Consider the following 12,242-nt stretch of genomic DNA (forward strand, 5'->3'; position numbering starts at 1 on the left):
GTTTTTTTTTTTTAATCACTGTTTCTTTTATCTTTAGACTTTTTTTTTAGGTCTGTGTGTGAGCCCCACTCTGTTTCTCTAATTGCTTTGTAGATTAGGGGGAAGTAATTTTAAAGCCGCAGTACTACCTCCATTTTCAGCATTAACATGTGAATGTGTGGGTTTTGTGATTTTTTGTTTATTTTAAATAGTAGTAGTTTGCCCTGTTGGGCATCAGTCCCATCAATGATAGAACTCTAAAATAATATAGTTAATAATAAATTTTAATGAAATAACTCCTGAATTTTTCACCTAAAGTCTTTCAGTGCAACAGACTAGCTAAAATTTAACTAAATTAAATTGCAGTTAAATAACTCCTAAATAAACTTATGTTAAATGAGAACTCTAATTAATATGCCATAATCTATAACCTAGCTATAATTTGTAGTTATGTGGTATAATTTATAATCATACACTATAACCCGGTATAGGAAAGCGTGGTACAAGGATAGTTTTTCATTTGTTCTCATTTCATCATGTTTTTCATTTCCAAAGTCCCTATATAAATTCTTCCAGTGGATATTAAATGGAGTCATTTATTTGATGAATGCTTTGAGATTCACATTTCCTTAAAAGATAAACATTGGAGTTTGGTGCTTCCAGAACTGCTTTGGAAAGCGTAGCCCGTGTTGGTGGTGAGGGGGCAAGCCCTGTGTGGCCAGTGCTGGGCCCGACAGGAGCACGCAGGCCGCTCTCGGCACCCAGGCCAGCCCTGGGAGCCTGCACAGAGCTGTTCTGCGTTTGTTCCTTTTGTTTTTCCCCTCCTTGTAGACAGGTCTTAATTTTTTCATTAGGGATCTAGTCTTTTATATTTAGTTTTCATTGCTGGCAGAAAGCATTCTGTTTTTGAATAGTATTCAGTAGATTACACCATTAAATTTTTGAATAACCTGTTTTTCTGTGATGATGGATGTGAAACTTCTTTTCAGATATACCGTGGGGTATACAGCTGGCAGCCGTGTACGCCCTTTGCGACTTGAGCCCCAGCAATCCAGCAGAGATATCCAAGATCCTGGAAGCTTGGCGCAGAGAGACCTCGCACAGCGTCCCCTCTGCAGTGGTCAGCTCCCTGGAGGAAGTCAGTGCATTGTGTGCAGGGGAGCTCGGCTAAACCGCCGCCCGCCACTGCACCTAGAGAAGTGCCTTCACATGTCTTGAGTATAAACAGATTAATGAGCTTTCCAAATGTAAACGAAGGTTTCACAGGAAAGATGCAAAAGAGAAAATGCCAAGAGGCTCTCCTCACTGTGTGGCCAGGAGGCGGGGAAAATGTGCAGCTGCACAGCTGTGTTCCCCCAAACCACATGCTCAAATCACGTAAGGCTGTTGTGATTACATGACGTAGGGATTGTGTTGTGTCTTGGTCAAACAACAAAAACTTGAATTTAGCCCTTTTTGCTGCAGAAAGTGTCCTTTCAGTCGCTTTTTGAAATTGAGTGGCATTTTATAATGAATTTAATATGAAAGCATTGATTTGGTTCCTGAGTTTATTCTGGCCTTTGTGCTTAAATGACTGACTAGGAAAAACTATATTGGCTAAAAAAGAACTAGAAGACTCTTCCGCGATCTCAGCTGGAAGTGGGCTACAGAAGTTTTTCTCAAGGTGTAGTGTGCAGCTGATCCGAGTAAACACGGGGGAGCCTCTAGAAACTCACCGTAATGCATTTTCTTCACAGGAGTTCCTTAACGAAAGTTCTTTAAACTAGTTAACTCTCTGTCAGGAAAAGGAGAGTGAGGAGCAGAAGGCTCTGCAGGCCCTGCCTCCATGGCGTGCACGTGCAGACTCGGAGACGGGCGCGCAGGGTCCCGGCCGCCAGCCTGCGGACAGTGCCACGTGATGATGTGTGTCACATTCGATGATGTTCCGCTTTCGGAATTTTAGTATTTGTACAGAGGGAATGGGTTCAACAGCTCTCCGTGGTCCTGATTTGTCTTATATTCATCATTTCCTAAATCTCTTGTATGTGTTTTTTTATAATAAAAAATAAAAGGAAGCCATGTACATTATTGTTCTGATCAGTAAAGATGATGCTTGGTGTTACTCCCACTTTTGCTGCAGATAGAAGAAGACAGCCATTCCAAAGGAGACTCCACTTCAGGGCAGGCACGTGCTGCTTTGCCAGTGTTTCACCCTTCTGAGTATCTCCGAGATGCTCTGGGTCGTATCAGACGCCAGATAATTAAGTGTTCATCGGCACTTACGATTGGATATGTTTGTTGAATTACAGTTGCTGCCCTTTTCAAATTATATTTGACAAATATTTTACTCCTTTGTGTTTTTAAATTAATTATAGCAAAAAAACTGAGATGTATGAACAATTCTGTGTAACCCCTCGGAAGTTTTTGGTTGGTGCGTTCATCCAGGATTCCTTGAGCGTGCGCTCTGCACCGGTGCCTCACCAGAGGAGCTGGTGAGCAGACCGCAAGCAACAAGTCCCTGAAGACCTGTGATCTGTTAGTAGAGGAAAACCCTAAGCAATTACCCCAGTAAATCAACGGTTGAAAATTTTGGTGAGTTTGGTGAGAAAACGTGGGGGTTTGCAGTAGGATAGCAGGGTAGTAGACATTGCTCTTTCTAGGTGTTGATCAAGGAGGGTCCCTCTGAGGAGACAACACTTGAGCTAGGAGCTGAGAAAAGGGAGCCAGCTTTGAGAGTAGCGGACACGTGTCCCTCCCAGACAGGTAAGTGAGGCTTTTGGAAGGAAAGAGCCTTTCTTGTGCGAGAAGGTGGCTGACTGATACAGCCAGAACACACCGTTCAAGTGTCGTTTGTCGGATGGTACAGATTATGCCAGTCCCTGGGACTGGGGCAGCCCTGGGCTTGTTCACAGACTGAGCAGAGGTGTCCTGTGAGATTACAGTTCACTGGAGCTGCTCTGTGGCAAAGGGGTGTGAGAAGGGCAAGGGGCGAAGCAGAGGGACCTGTCAGGAGGTAGGGGAGAGATTATGGTGTTAGATGAATTTCACATATCTCTTGGAGGTAGAATCAATGCTAAGTTCCTGAATTTGGATGAGGGGCAGGTAAGAATCAAAAGTCAAGGTTACTGAGTTGGGTTCCGTGGGTTGGGTACAGGTGCACAGGTGGGTGGTAGAAAACAAAAATCCTAGGTGCTGATTTGGGACCTGGACATTGTAAGACAGCCAAGTGGAGGCAACAGGCAGCCTTTACAGGCCAGTTTGGAGTACAGACCAGATAGGGCAGAAGTTAGGAAGCTGATAATGTATGGGGGCTATTTAAAGCTGTGTGTGTGTGTGTGAGAGAGAGAGAGAGTGTGTGTGAGTGTGTGTGTGTGTGTGTGCGAGCGCGCGCGCGCACGCCTAGGAAGAAAAGTACAGTAACATCCCAGAGGGCAGAGGAGGAAACAGCATTAGGGCAGGAGGTGGTGGTGTAGTAGTAGTACCTTGGCGACTCTTCCCTTGCCAGAGGCAAGAAGGTGGGCATTAGCTATGCTTGAAGCTGCCAAGTCAGGTGAGGTAAACCTGCCAGGTGATGACTGTGTTTTGCATCCTGTGGATGTGGTGACCTCAGCGAGCATCTCCCATCACATTTGGCCTAGAGGTGTGCAAAGTGAACAGGAAGTCAGGAAGAGAAGAGCGGGTCAGCAGGCAGTGTTTAGAAAATTTGCCTAGTGGATGGATTTGTCAAAGCTGTTCAAAATACTTTTTTTTTAGCCTCAGCAGTTTTATTTGGTTTTGGTGGAGGATAGGTAACACCTGACATTTTCTGCTGGTTGCCATTCTTTTGACCCTTTGGTGTGTGGAATTTGTCGTCATCTGCTCTGTTTTGTGACCTGATGATGGTAAGTAGGCCTGAACTTGCCATTGGCGCTGTTTGTCATTCTCAGAGGGTGAAGCAGTTTTAAGTTGTTCATAAATTAAATTCCAGGTATTCAAGCAGAACATTGTGGGGTTTTCTCACTTAAAAAGAAATTCTGAACAAACATTTGGACCTAGAGCTGGGTGCCACGTTAGGCTGGCGTAGGGGTCTGCACCAGGAAGCACATAGGTTCTCAGGCCAGCTCTGGTGTGACCACTGTGGTGGGAACAGCCCAGCAGCCTACAGAACTGCTCCGGATGAGGCCATGGCTCTGGGGGTGAACAGTGGGCGTGTCTCAGTGATCTTTTTGGACATTGGAACCTTTCCCCCACGCATGTTCCCCAGGACGTCCGACTTTTCTTCATGAGTGCAGAGTTGGCCCGTAGAAGGTGCTTCAGGCTGTAATTTCCCACCCTGAGGCGGCTTGTGTGACATCCGATACTTGGTTAAGAGAGGGTGTAGCAACAGCGAGCAGGATCTGTTCTTAGGGGTGGGAAGAGCTGCACCATGGCCATTAGAGGGCACTGCAGACTCGCCCTTGAACTACAGCTGCCAGAAAACGGGGCCTTGCCTGGGACACACCTAGGTGCACACAGTCTGCAGCCTGAGACCCTTGCTGTCAGGGAGCTGTTTCGGTTCGTACTTCGTTTGTTGAGGGGAGTTAGTGCCACCACCTGGGCCCGGTATCTCCAGGAGTAAATGCGAAAGGGTAACATGTTAAATAATGGTATTTGAGAGAATATGCCCCCTCCCCCCCAAAAAAAGAAATACTTTGCCTATTTGTTCAGACGCTTTCCTGGATATTTTTTAATGATCCTAAAGTAAAACGCTTTCACCAGAAAAACAGCAGTGGCAAGTGGGTAAGCGATACTGGGTGGGAAGCCTGCGTGAGCATCGGGACCGGCTGTGTGTTCGAGCAGTCAAGTCATCCTGCACACATCGACACACTCAGTTGTTTCCAGGTACCATTTCCAGCACATTTTCCTGTAGAACCATAAAGAATCTATAGTGTGGATCTAGCTTATAAATGTGAGTTCAGTCAACCTAAGACTACAGACGCAAGAAAGGGTTCGTTGAGTGTGTGAGAGATTTGGGGAAGTTTGGGAGTTTTGAAGGTAAGGCAGCCGTAAACAGTTGTCTGTTTGCCTGAAACCTGCTTAGAAAAATTTATTGTTCTCAGTTTTCATTGTGAAACAAACAGGAAGTTCTTTTTCCTGCCCCTGGAGGAGAGCATTTTAAGGAAGACGTACTTTTATACCATGACATTTCTGTCTTAATAAACTCTGTGTGTGTGTGTGTGTGTGTGTGTGCAGCTCAGCTAAAGTGTTCTGTGTAAACAAAGAATTGTGGGTGAGGCATCACTGAGAGATGCTACAACTCAATTTTATGAAAATGAAAATGTCTGCTTGCTTTTACGGACTTCGGGTTTCTGTGAACAATGTTTGGACCTTGGGCTTCCCCTGCCTCCCAGTCCCCTTGGGCCAGGGTTTACACTTGGGGCCAGGTGGGCCTCTGATTTCCCTGCTGGGAAAGGTGGTGCTGCCCAGCACCCCGCCCCAAGGGCTCTGTGCCCAAGGGGGTGAGGGCGGGGAGGCCTTCCTGGGTGGTCCCCAGACCAGGATTTCTCAAAGGGCACATGGCCTCACCCCAGACCCACCAAATTCCAGACCGGGAATCTGGTGGTGTGGAGGGAACCCCCAGCAGCTGGGGACCCTGAGAGCTGCTGCCACCCTGTTCTGCCTGGGCACCCGCCCGCTGCTCTGGGCTCTGCCCTCCCGGCCACTCCTTACAGAGGCTGTCCCCTTGTTCCCCTTCCTGGTTCATTTCAGTGGCAGTTTGGGAGGAAGCGGGGAGGGCTTGGTAACTGCCTCCCACCGTCTCAAACTGAATCTAGTCCCTGTTTTTACTTTTTTGGTGTGTTGTCTTGAAGAATATTTTTTTTCTTAACAAATAGTCATTAATTGCTGCTCTGAGGAAATCTCACCCTACATCGTGAGTGTACAACTGGCAAAACTCGAGAGAACAGGGTGCCGAAATGCACACCCTGAACCCAGCACACCTTTGGCACTCAAAGAGTAACTGCCCCTCTTGATTGTCATGATTTTATATGTAAATTTGTATTATTACATATTCATTTTAATAGTTTGAATTGTAATCCAATGTATTTTATTACCTAATCTTTTCATGTTAATCATGTGTTGTATGCGAGTAGTAAATTAAAAATTAAAACAGGTCACACACTGGAATGTCAGTCTCCATCCCTGTCACTCAGGCCCTGCTCTCCGGGGCCGGCTCTGTGCCAGGCTCCTGGCAGTAGCCTCTGTCTGCCCCACCCCTCCCCTGTGCAGGGTGGCTTGGGTGGATGGGGATGCTCGCTCCCAACTACTCCGCATGGGGCAGGAACCGCAGGCCCACACCCACTCCTCCACCTCTTTTAATCCCCGAGGGTGGCAAAATGCGAGGGCCTGTGCTCCTCTCCCTTCTCTGCTTCGCCTTCTGGTATGGAATTGGGTCCTACATGCCCATGTTTCCCTTTGAAAGTTGTCCCCTAGGGTGGGAACATCAGGTGTCCCCTGATGAAGGGAAGTCTCCAGGTTTTATGAAGAGCTGAGTCGTACTCAGCTGTTCAAAGGGAGTTCCCCTCAGAAGCCAAAAGTGCCAGGAAGTTAAGTGTGGAGGGCTGACCCTTTGGCCTTGGGATCCTAGATGCTAGAGGGAGGAGAAGGATGCCTGACCTGGAGTCAGGGGCCGTGTGTGTGTGTGTGCACGTCTGCCCCTCAGGGCTGTCCCCAGCTGCAGGGCTCACAGTTCTAGAGTGAAGGGTTGGCCGGCAGGTGGCGTATCACGGGGCCTGAGGCCTCTACACAGCTTTCAGCCCGTGGCGGCTTGCGTGCCTCAGCTCCTCACTCGGGCCTGCTTTATGATTCCCTGAACACTGGTTGGATTCTTAAAACCAACCCTAATAAAGATGCACCAAAACCTCAAATGAAGTAGCCACTCTAAGTTTTGAAGAATAATCGCATTTAAAGTTTTTAACAGCTCTTAAGAAAAAAAACACCTAGTAATGTTTAAGGGGTTGAAATTTAGAGGCGGTGAATGTGTGATTTTTATGTGACCTCAAAGGGGTGCCCAACCTTTTGGCATCACTGGGTCACCCTGGAAGAAGAGTTGTCTTGGGCCACACATTAAATACACAAACAAAAACTGATGAGAAAAAAAAAAAGGTTTTAAGTAAACATGATTTTTGTGCTGGGCTGCATGGTGAACACCCCTGAGTGTGTCAGGTAACTGCATTACTGTTTTTGTTCCATACTGTAATATCTATTTAAGGCCACCCTGATTGCGTGGACTAGTTAGTGCAAGGGGGCTGGAAGTTGGCAAAACAATTGCCAAAAGGCGAGACCAAAACCAGAGTTCCCTCTCCCAGGGCACCTTCCACATACAGTAGGGAAAGCCCCACCTTGCCCTGCCCATCAACCTCTAGCAAACAACCCAAGATCTCACTTCCTGTTAATAGAAAATGACAGTCATGTTTGCAAATGTTTGGACAAAGCAAATCTGACCTCCAGAAACTTTCTTGAAATACTGTTGGTGAATCATACTCAATGTTTCTGTGGGGCGATAGGCCTTCTGACCTGTATTCCTCCCTGTGTACTTTTCGGTGCTTCACCTTTCAGGGGGGAAAAAATGTTTCTGGAGAAAGAGAAAAAATTTTTCACAGAAAAGGCACTTAGCCTACCAGAGTTTGTGCTGCTAGGTGGAGCACCCTGTCAGCCCCCACACCAGATCTGGCCAGGGGGAAGGTCGGGGTGGGCTGGGGGAAGGCTGGGGCAGCCATGTGCCTACCAAGTCCATGGTGCAAGCCTCACTGCGATTTTGGGAAGCTCCAATCAAGAATTCAGAGGCTGGCACGGTTTGTCTCGAGGTTCTGCTTTGATCTCTCCCTGGGGACATTGAGGAGATGAGGAAAGGGATTCTGAGGTGGGGGAGAACCTGCTATTTGTAGGATGTTAACTTCCTCCAGAATCTTGTTAATGTGGAAACATCTAGAATAGAGTTGGGATCTCTTTTGCAGGACTCAAGGGTCAGGTCTCTTCCGGAGCATGTGATCAGCTGAGGGAAGAGATGCTGGAGAAAACTAAACACAATCCTGGTCCCCACCTTAAAATGCAAAGAAGTGCATTACAAAAGGTCATGAGCACCTTTTGCAGGCTAGCTTTTAGAATGCGAATCTCCCAGTGACTCATATTCAAGAAGCAAGGGTACTGGGGAGCCCCCCTCACGGAAGACAGGAAAGCGTGACACGCACAGTCCGTGCAGGGCGCTCACACACCCCCACTCGCTCTGCCCCTCTGAGTGCCTGCCACCAAGGGCCAGCTTTTATCTGCATATTGAAAATCTGTTTGTTCCATTGGCAGTGGAGCAGAAAATAGAATCGGTAAGGCACTCACTCACTCTTGACCTTTCCCACTTTGTATTTTTTAAGAGAATGGAATTTAACTCCAATCATCTTGGCCATCACCCAGAATAATATTTTAATGCACCTTTTTGTTTATAAAGCCTATTTGCATGAGGAAATAAGTTTTCTGGATTTGGTTGCAATTTTTAAATGCTTAACTAATTTCTATTTAGAGAAACAAGCATGAGAAAAATTAAAGATAAATACAGTTCCATAAACTGTCAGTTCATCTTCCTTTTTTTTTTTTTCTTTCTGGCTTTCCTTAGCAGTGTATTCCCATGTTATAATGAAGTCAAGAAATGGTTTGTTGCAAATGGTTTGTTTTATTCACAGATTGAGCTTTGTATTTGTCCTTTACCTGGCATCCTTTTCTCTTAAATTTCACAAAACCCTTATGCCTGATTCCAAGTGTGTCGTTGTTGATTGTTTTGGTTTTTAATTCCCTGTGTTTTCAGTGGGAAATGCATCTGGAAATATTAGCAGTCCCCTAGCTCCTCACTCTCTCGAGGCCTGCAGTCTCCTACTTGCCTCCCCAGTAGGGGGTGCCTGCACCTTGGTCATGAGCCCCCAACCATCCATCCATCCTTCCACACCCATGCATGGAAATACCGTTTTAGGAAAGAAAAGAAACAAAGGACATCAAGGTGTATTTCAAATTAACCCAATGCCCTCTTTTTCCCAAATGTGTTCCTGGTGTATATTTTAAGGAGGAAATTTTCACAGAAGTAAGGGGGCTATGTCAGCTGGTGGTGGGAGTTTCCAAAGTGTGGGAAAGAGCTTCCAGCAGAGACTTTTCAGAGAAGTTGAAAATTTTTTCCTTCCTTTTTAACATAATGACATTGCAGTTTACTTGGGATTATTGTGGCAAAAACAAGACTCTATGCACATCTGTCAGATGCAGGTCAAGTGAGGAACATCTGTATTCTTTCATAATTTCACGTAGCTCTTTATGTCCCTGAACTTGTCCTTTGTCTTATGGAGCTTTGATGAAGCAGGACACTTACATTCTAAGTACCATTTTTCTGAATCAACCAAGAAGTTCTGATGAAGACAAAAACATTTTTCTATAGAAAATACAGACACTACCCCCTGAAGAATGCTCATTCAGGTCATGAGATTTAGAACTCAAGAGGCATTTGAGCCCAGGAGACATTTCTTTGCATTAGGAGACACCACAGCACATTGACTTATTCTGGCAGAATCCCGGTGGTTTGTTAGTTGACTACCAAAATGGAATTATTTTTATTGCTTTCTTTTGCCTGTTGTTATTTATGGGTTTTTTTTTTGGGGGGGGGGGGGTCGTTGCCTTATTTTTTTAAATTTTCAAGTGTATTAGAATAATACTTTCAATAATATAGAATCTGTACAGCTATCTCCTTTTTACTGATGTTGGTAATTTTTTGCTTTTCTCATAATTCAGTCTCGTGTTGCTTCTTTATAGCTCTAGTTATAAGAGCTCTGCTCAGCTAGTGTTCAGGTGGTTCTGAAGGGTGGTGGTTCTATAATTTAGCTGCAGTTTTGACGTGGTCCTGGAAGGAGGTGAGCACAGCATGTTCCATAGTCTACCATGTTGGCCAGAAGTTGATTTTATGTCCTGGGAATTTTTTTCCCATGTAGAGGAGCTTGAAATGCAAAGAGCTGGATCCCACGACGTCATGTTATACTTACAGCTGCCTTAGAGCCAGCTGCCAAAACCTGTTTTAACAGCAAAATTGATAAAAGTATATTTCTGTTCCATCTTAAGACCTTCAAAATCAGATTTTAATATGAGTGAGAGGATTGACTGAGGAGGGGAGAGGCATCTTTCTGCTTGTGAAAATGCTCTGTGTCTTGATAGATATTCATAGAACTTATGGAAGAGTCCAGTTGGGAGCTGAGCATTTCAATGTGTGTAAATTGTATTTAAACTTTTTCCTAGTGTGACTTTGAACAGTTTTGCCATGCCCATCCCCTCTGCCCTAGGTTTAGAGAACAGACCTGAAACTTGAAGTTGCCATTTCAAGGGAATTCTAGCAGGAAAAGGCTGATCTTGAGAACCACTGGACAGCTAGCTCTGTGTGCTCTTCCCCTGGGCCCTCCGCCCTACTGAATGCAGCCCCCTCTGGCTCAGGAGTAGCAGGCTGATGAAAGCTGCACAGCTGTCCTGTGGGGAAAGAGAACTGTTCTCACCCTGTGGCATTCCAGAGAGAGGAAATCTAAACCAGCAGGGATCGTTCACTTCAAGTGTCAGCGTGGCTAGGCTTTGGAACCGAGATGTTTGGTCAGATACTCTTGGACATGTTGCTGTAAAGGGACTTTGTAAATGTGATGAACATCTACCATCAGTTGACTTTAAATAAAAGAAATGATCCTTGATACTGTGGGTAGGCTTTACCCAATCCGCTGAAGGCCTCAAGAGCAAAGACTGAGGTTCCCCAAAGAAAAAGCAGTTTTGCCTCAAGACTGCAACACAGAAACCCAGTTTGAATTTCCAGCCCGTTGCCTTGCGGAATTCAGACTTAAAACTGCCACATCAACTAATATTTGAATTTCCAGGCTGCCCTACTTATTTCAGACTCACTAGCTTCTGTAATGACAGGAGATAATTCCTTAAAAATCAGTCAGTCAGTCAGTCATTATCTATTTATACCAATAGCTGTAGATAAGATAAATACAGATATAGATACAGATATACATATCTAGATATTGATATGTCTGTAGATATGTATGTGTAGAGAGAGCTTATATCTCTATTTTATCTATCATATACCTATTCGTCATCTGTCTACCTACAATTTATTAATCCAGGTTTTCCAATGACACAGAACCAATAGGACATATATTAGCCGGGATATGTGGCTCTGTGTCTCTGAGAAATCCAGAACAATACAACAAAAGTAGTTAGAATTATGGTCTATATATTCAAACAAACTCAAAAAGAGTGTGGAAGCTTTGATTACAAATACATGATAAAGATTTATTTAAGGGTCTCAGAGTTTGCAACTTGGAACACAGCTAGGGAAAAACTCGAAATGTCCTGAATAATAAAAGAATTCTCAAAGTAAAAAAAGTGTATTCTTGAGAATAATCAGTCCTACATTCTTAGCCCTAGACTGGTCCAGGATGGTTATCAGTCAGATGTCAGGCAGTCTGGGTGATGGATGCCAGGTGGTCTAAAGGATGTGGCCAGGAGGTCTGGTCATATCAGGTGGCCTGGATAAGTGAGCCCTTCAGATGGTACTCAGAGGGTTATCTGAAGGTGTGATGTATATCCAGCAGTATATCCAGGCTTTGGCACAGGACTGGAAATTTCAAAAAGTTTAAGTTTTCAACTTAGAATAAGAATGGAAACTTTCCTGATACCTCAATCTTCATAATACTAATAATTTTAGCATCTTGGTTAAAGTGACTCCATTGTATATATTCCCTATCTTCACTCTTTCTTATGTCTATATCATCTATATCTATATCTATATCTATACTATATCTATATATCGATATATCTACATTGGTATCTGTATCTATTAATATCTATCCATCCATCCATCCATTCATCATATCAGGGTTCTCTGAAGACACAGAAGCACATATCCCTGACTAATACACGTCCTATTTGTCTGTGTCTCCGGGGATCCCAGGCTGACACATCAGCATATTTTCCTCTGCACCAGCACAGCATCCTGATTCAGAGGAAGCAGGTGGCTCCATATGAAAGGTCATTTATTTGGGGAAAAACATTCTTGAAGTGATTGATGAAGGTGTCTTCCAACTGGCATATTTGGGGACAGGAGCATTTATATTTTTGAAACCAGATTCCCTAAAAAGGGTGCTATATTGCTCGTCACATAATTCTTGATGATATACCTGTTCATTATTTCTTCAATGAAAAATGGTGGTTGGCTATAACACTGTTAAACTGTAATCTTTCCATCTCAGGGTCTGTGGGTT

At 44.6% G+C, this 12,242-nt stretch overlaps 1 protein-coding gene across 1 annotated transcript in view; it reads left to right on the plus strand.

Moving 5' to 3' along the window:
* Nucleotides 1–6,102, plus strand: part of ICE1 (interactor of little elongation complex ELL subunit 1) — a 54,024-nt gene extending 47,922 nt beyond the window's left edge. The window contains exon 19 of the mRNA XM_045848417.1: nt 969–6,102. Within this exon, the coding sequence (XP_045704373.1) occupies nt 969–1,150 (182 nt within the window). The 3' untranslated portion in view covers nt 1,151–6,102. The remainder of the gene's footprint in view (nt 1–968) is intronic.
* The last annotated feature ends 6,140 nt before the right edge of the window (nt 6,103–12,242 follow it).

The sequence above is a fragment of the Phyllostomus hastatus genome, unplaced genomic scaffold, assembly GCF_019186645.2.
Source record: "Phyllostomus hastatus isolate PE091 unplaced genomic scaffold, TTU_PhHast_1.1 phas_contig_58, whole genome shotgun sequence".
In the NCBI taxonomy this organism is placed as follows: Eukaryota; Metazoa; Chordata; class Mammalia; order Chiroptera; family Phyllostomidae; genus Phyllostomus; species Phyllostomus hastatus.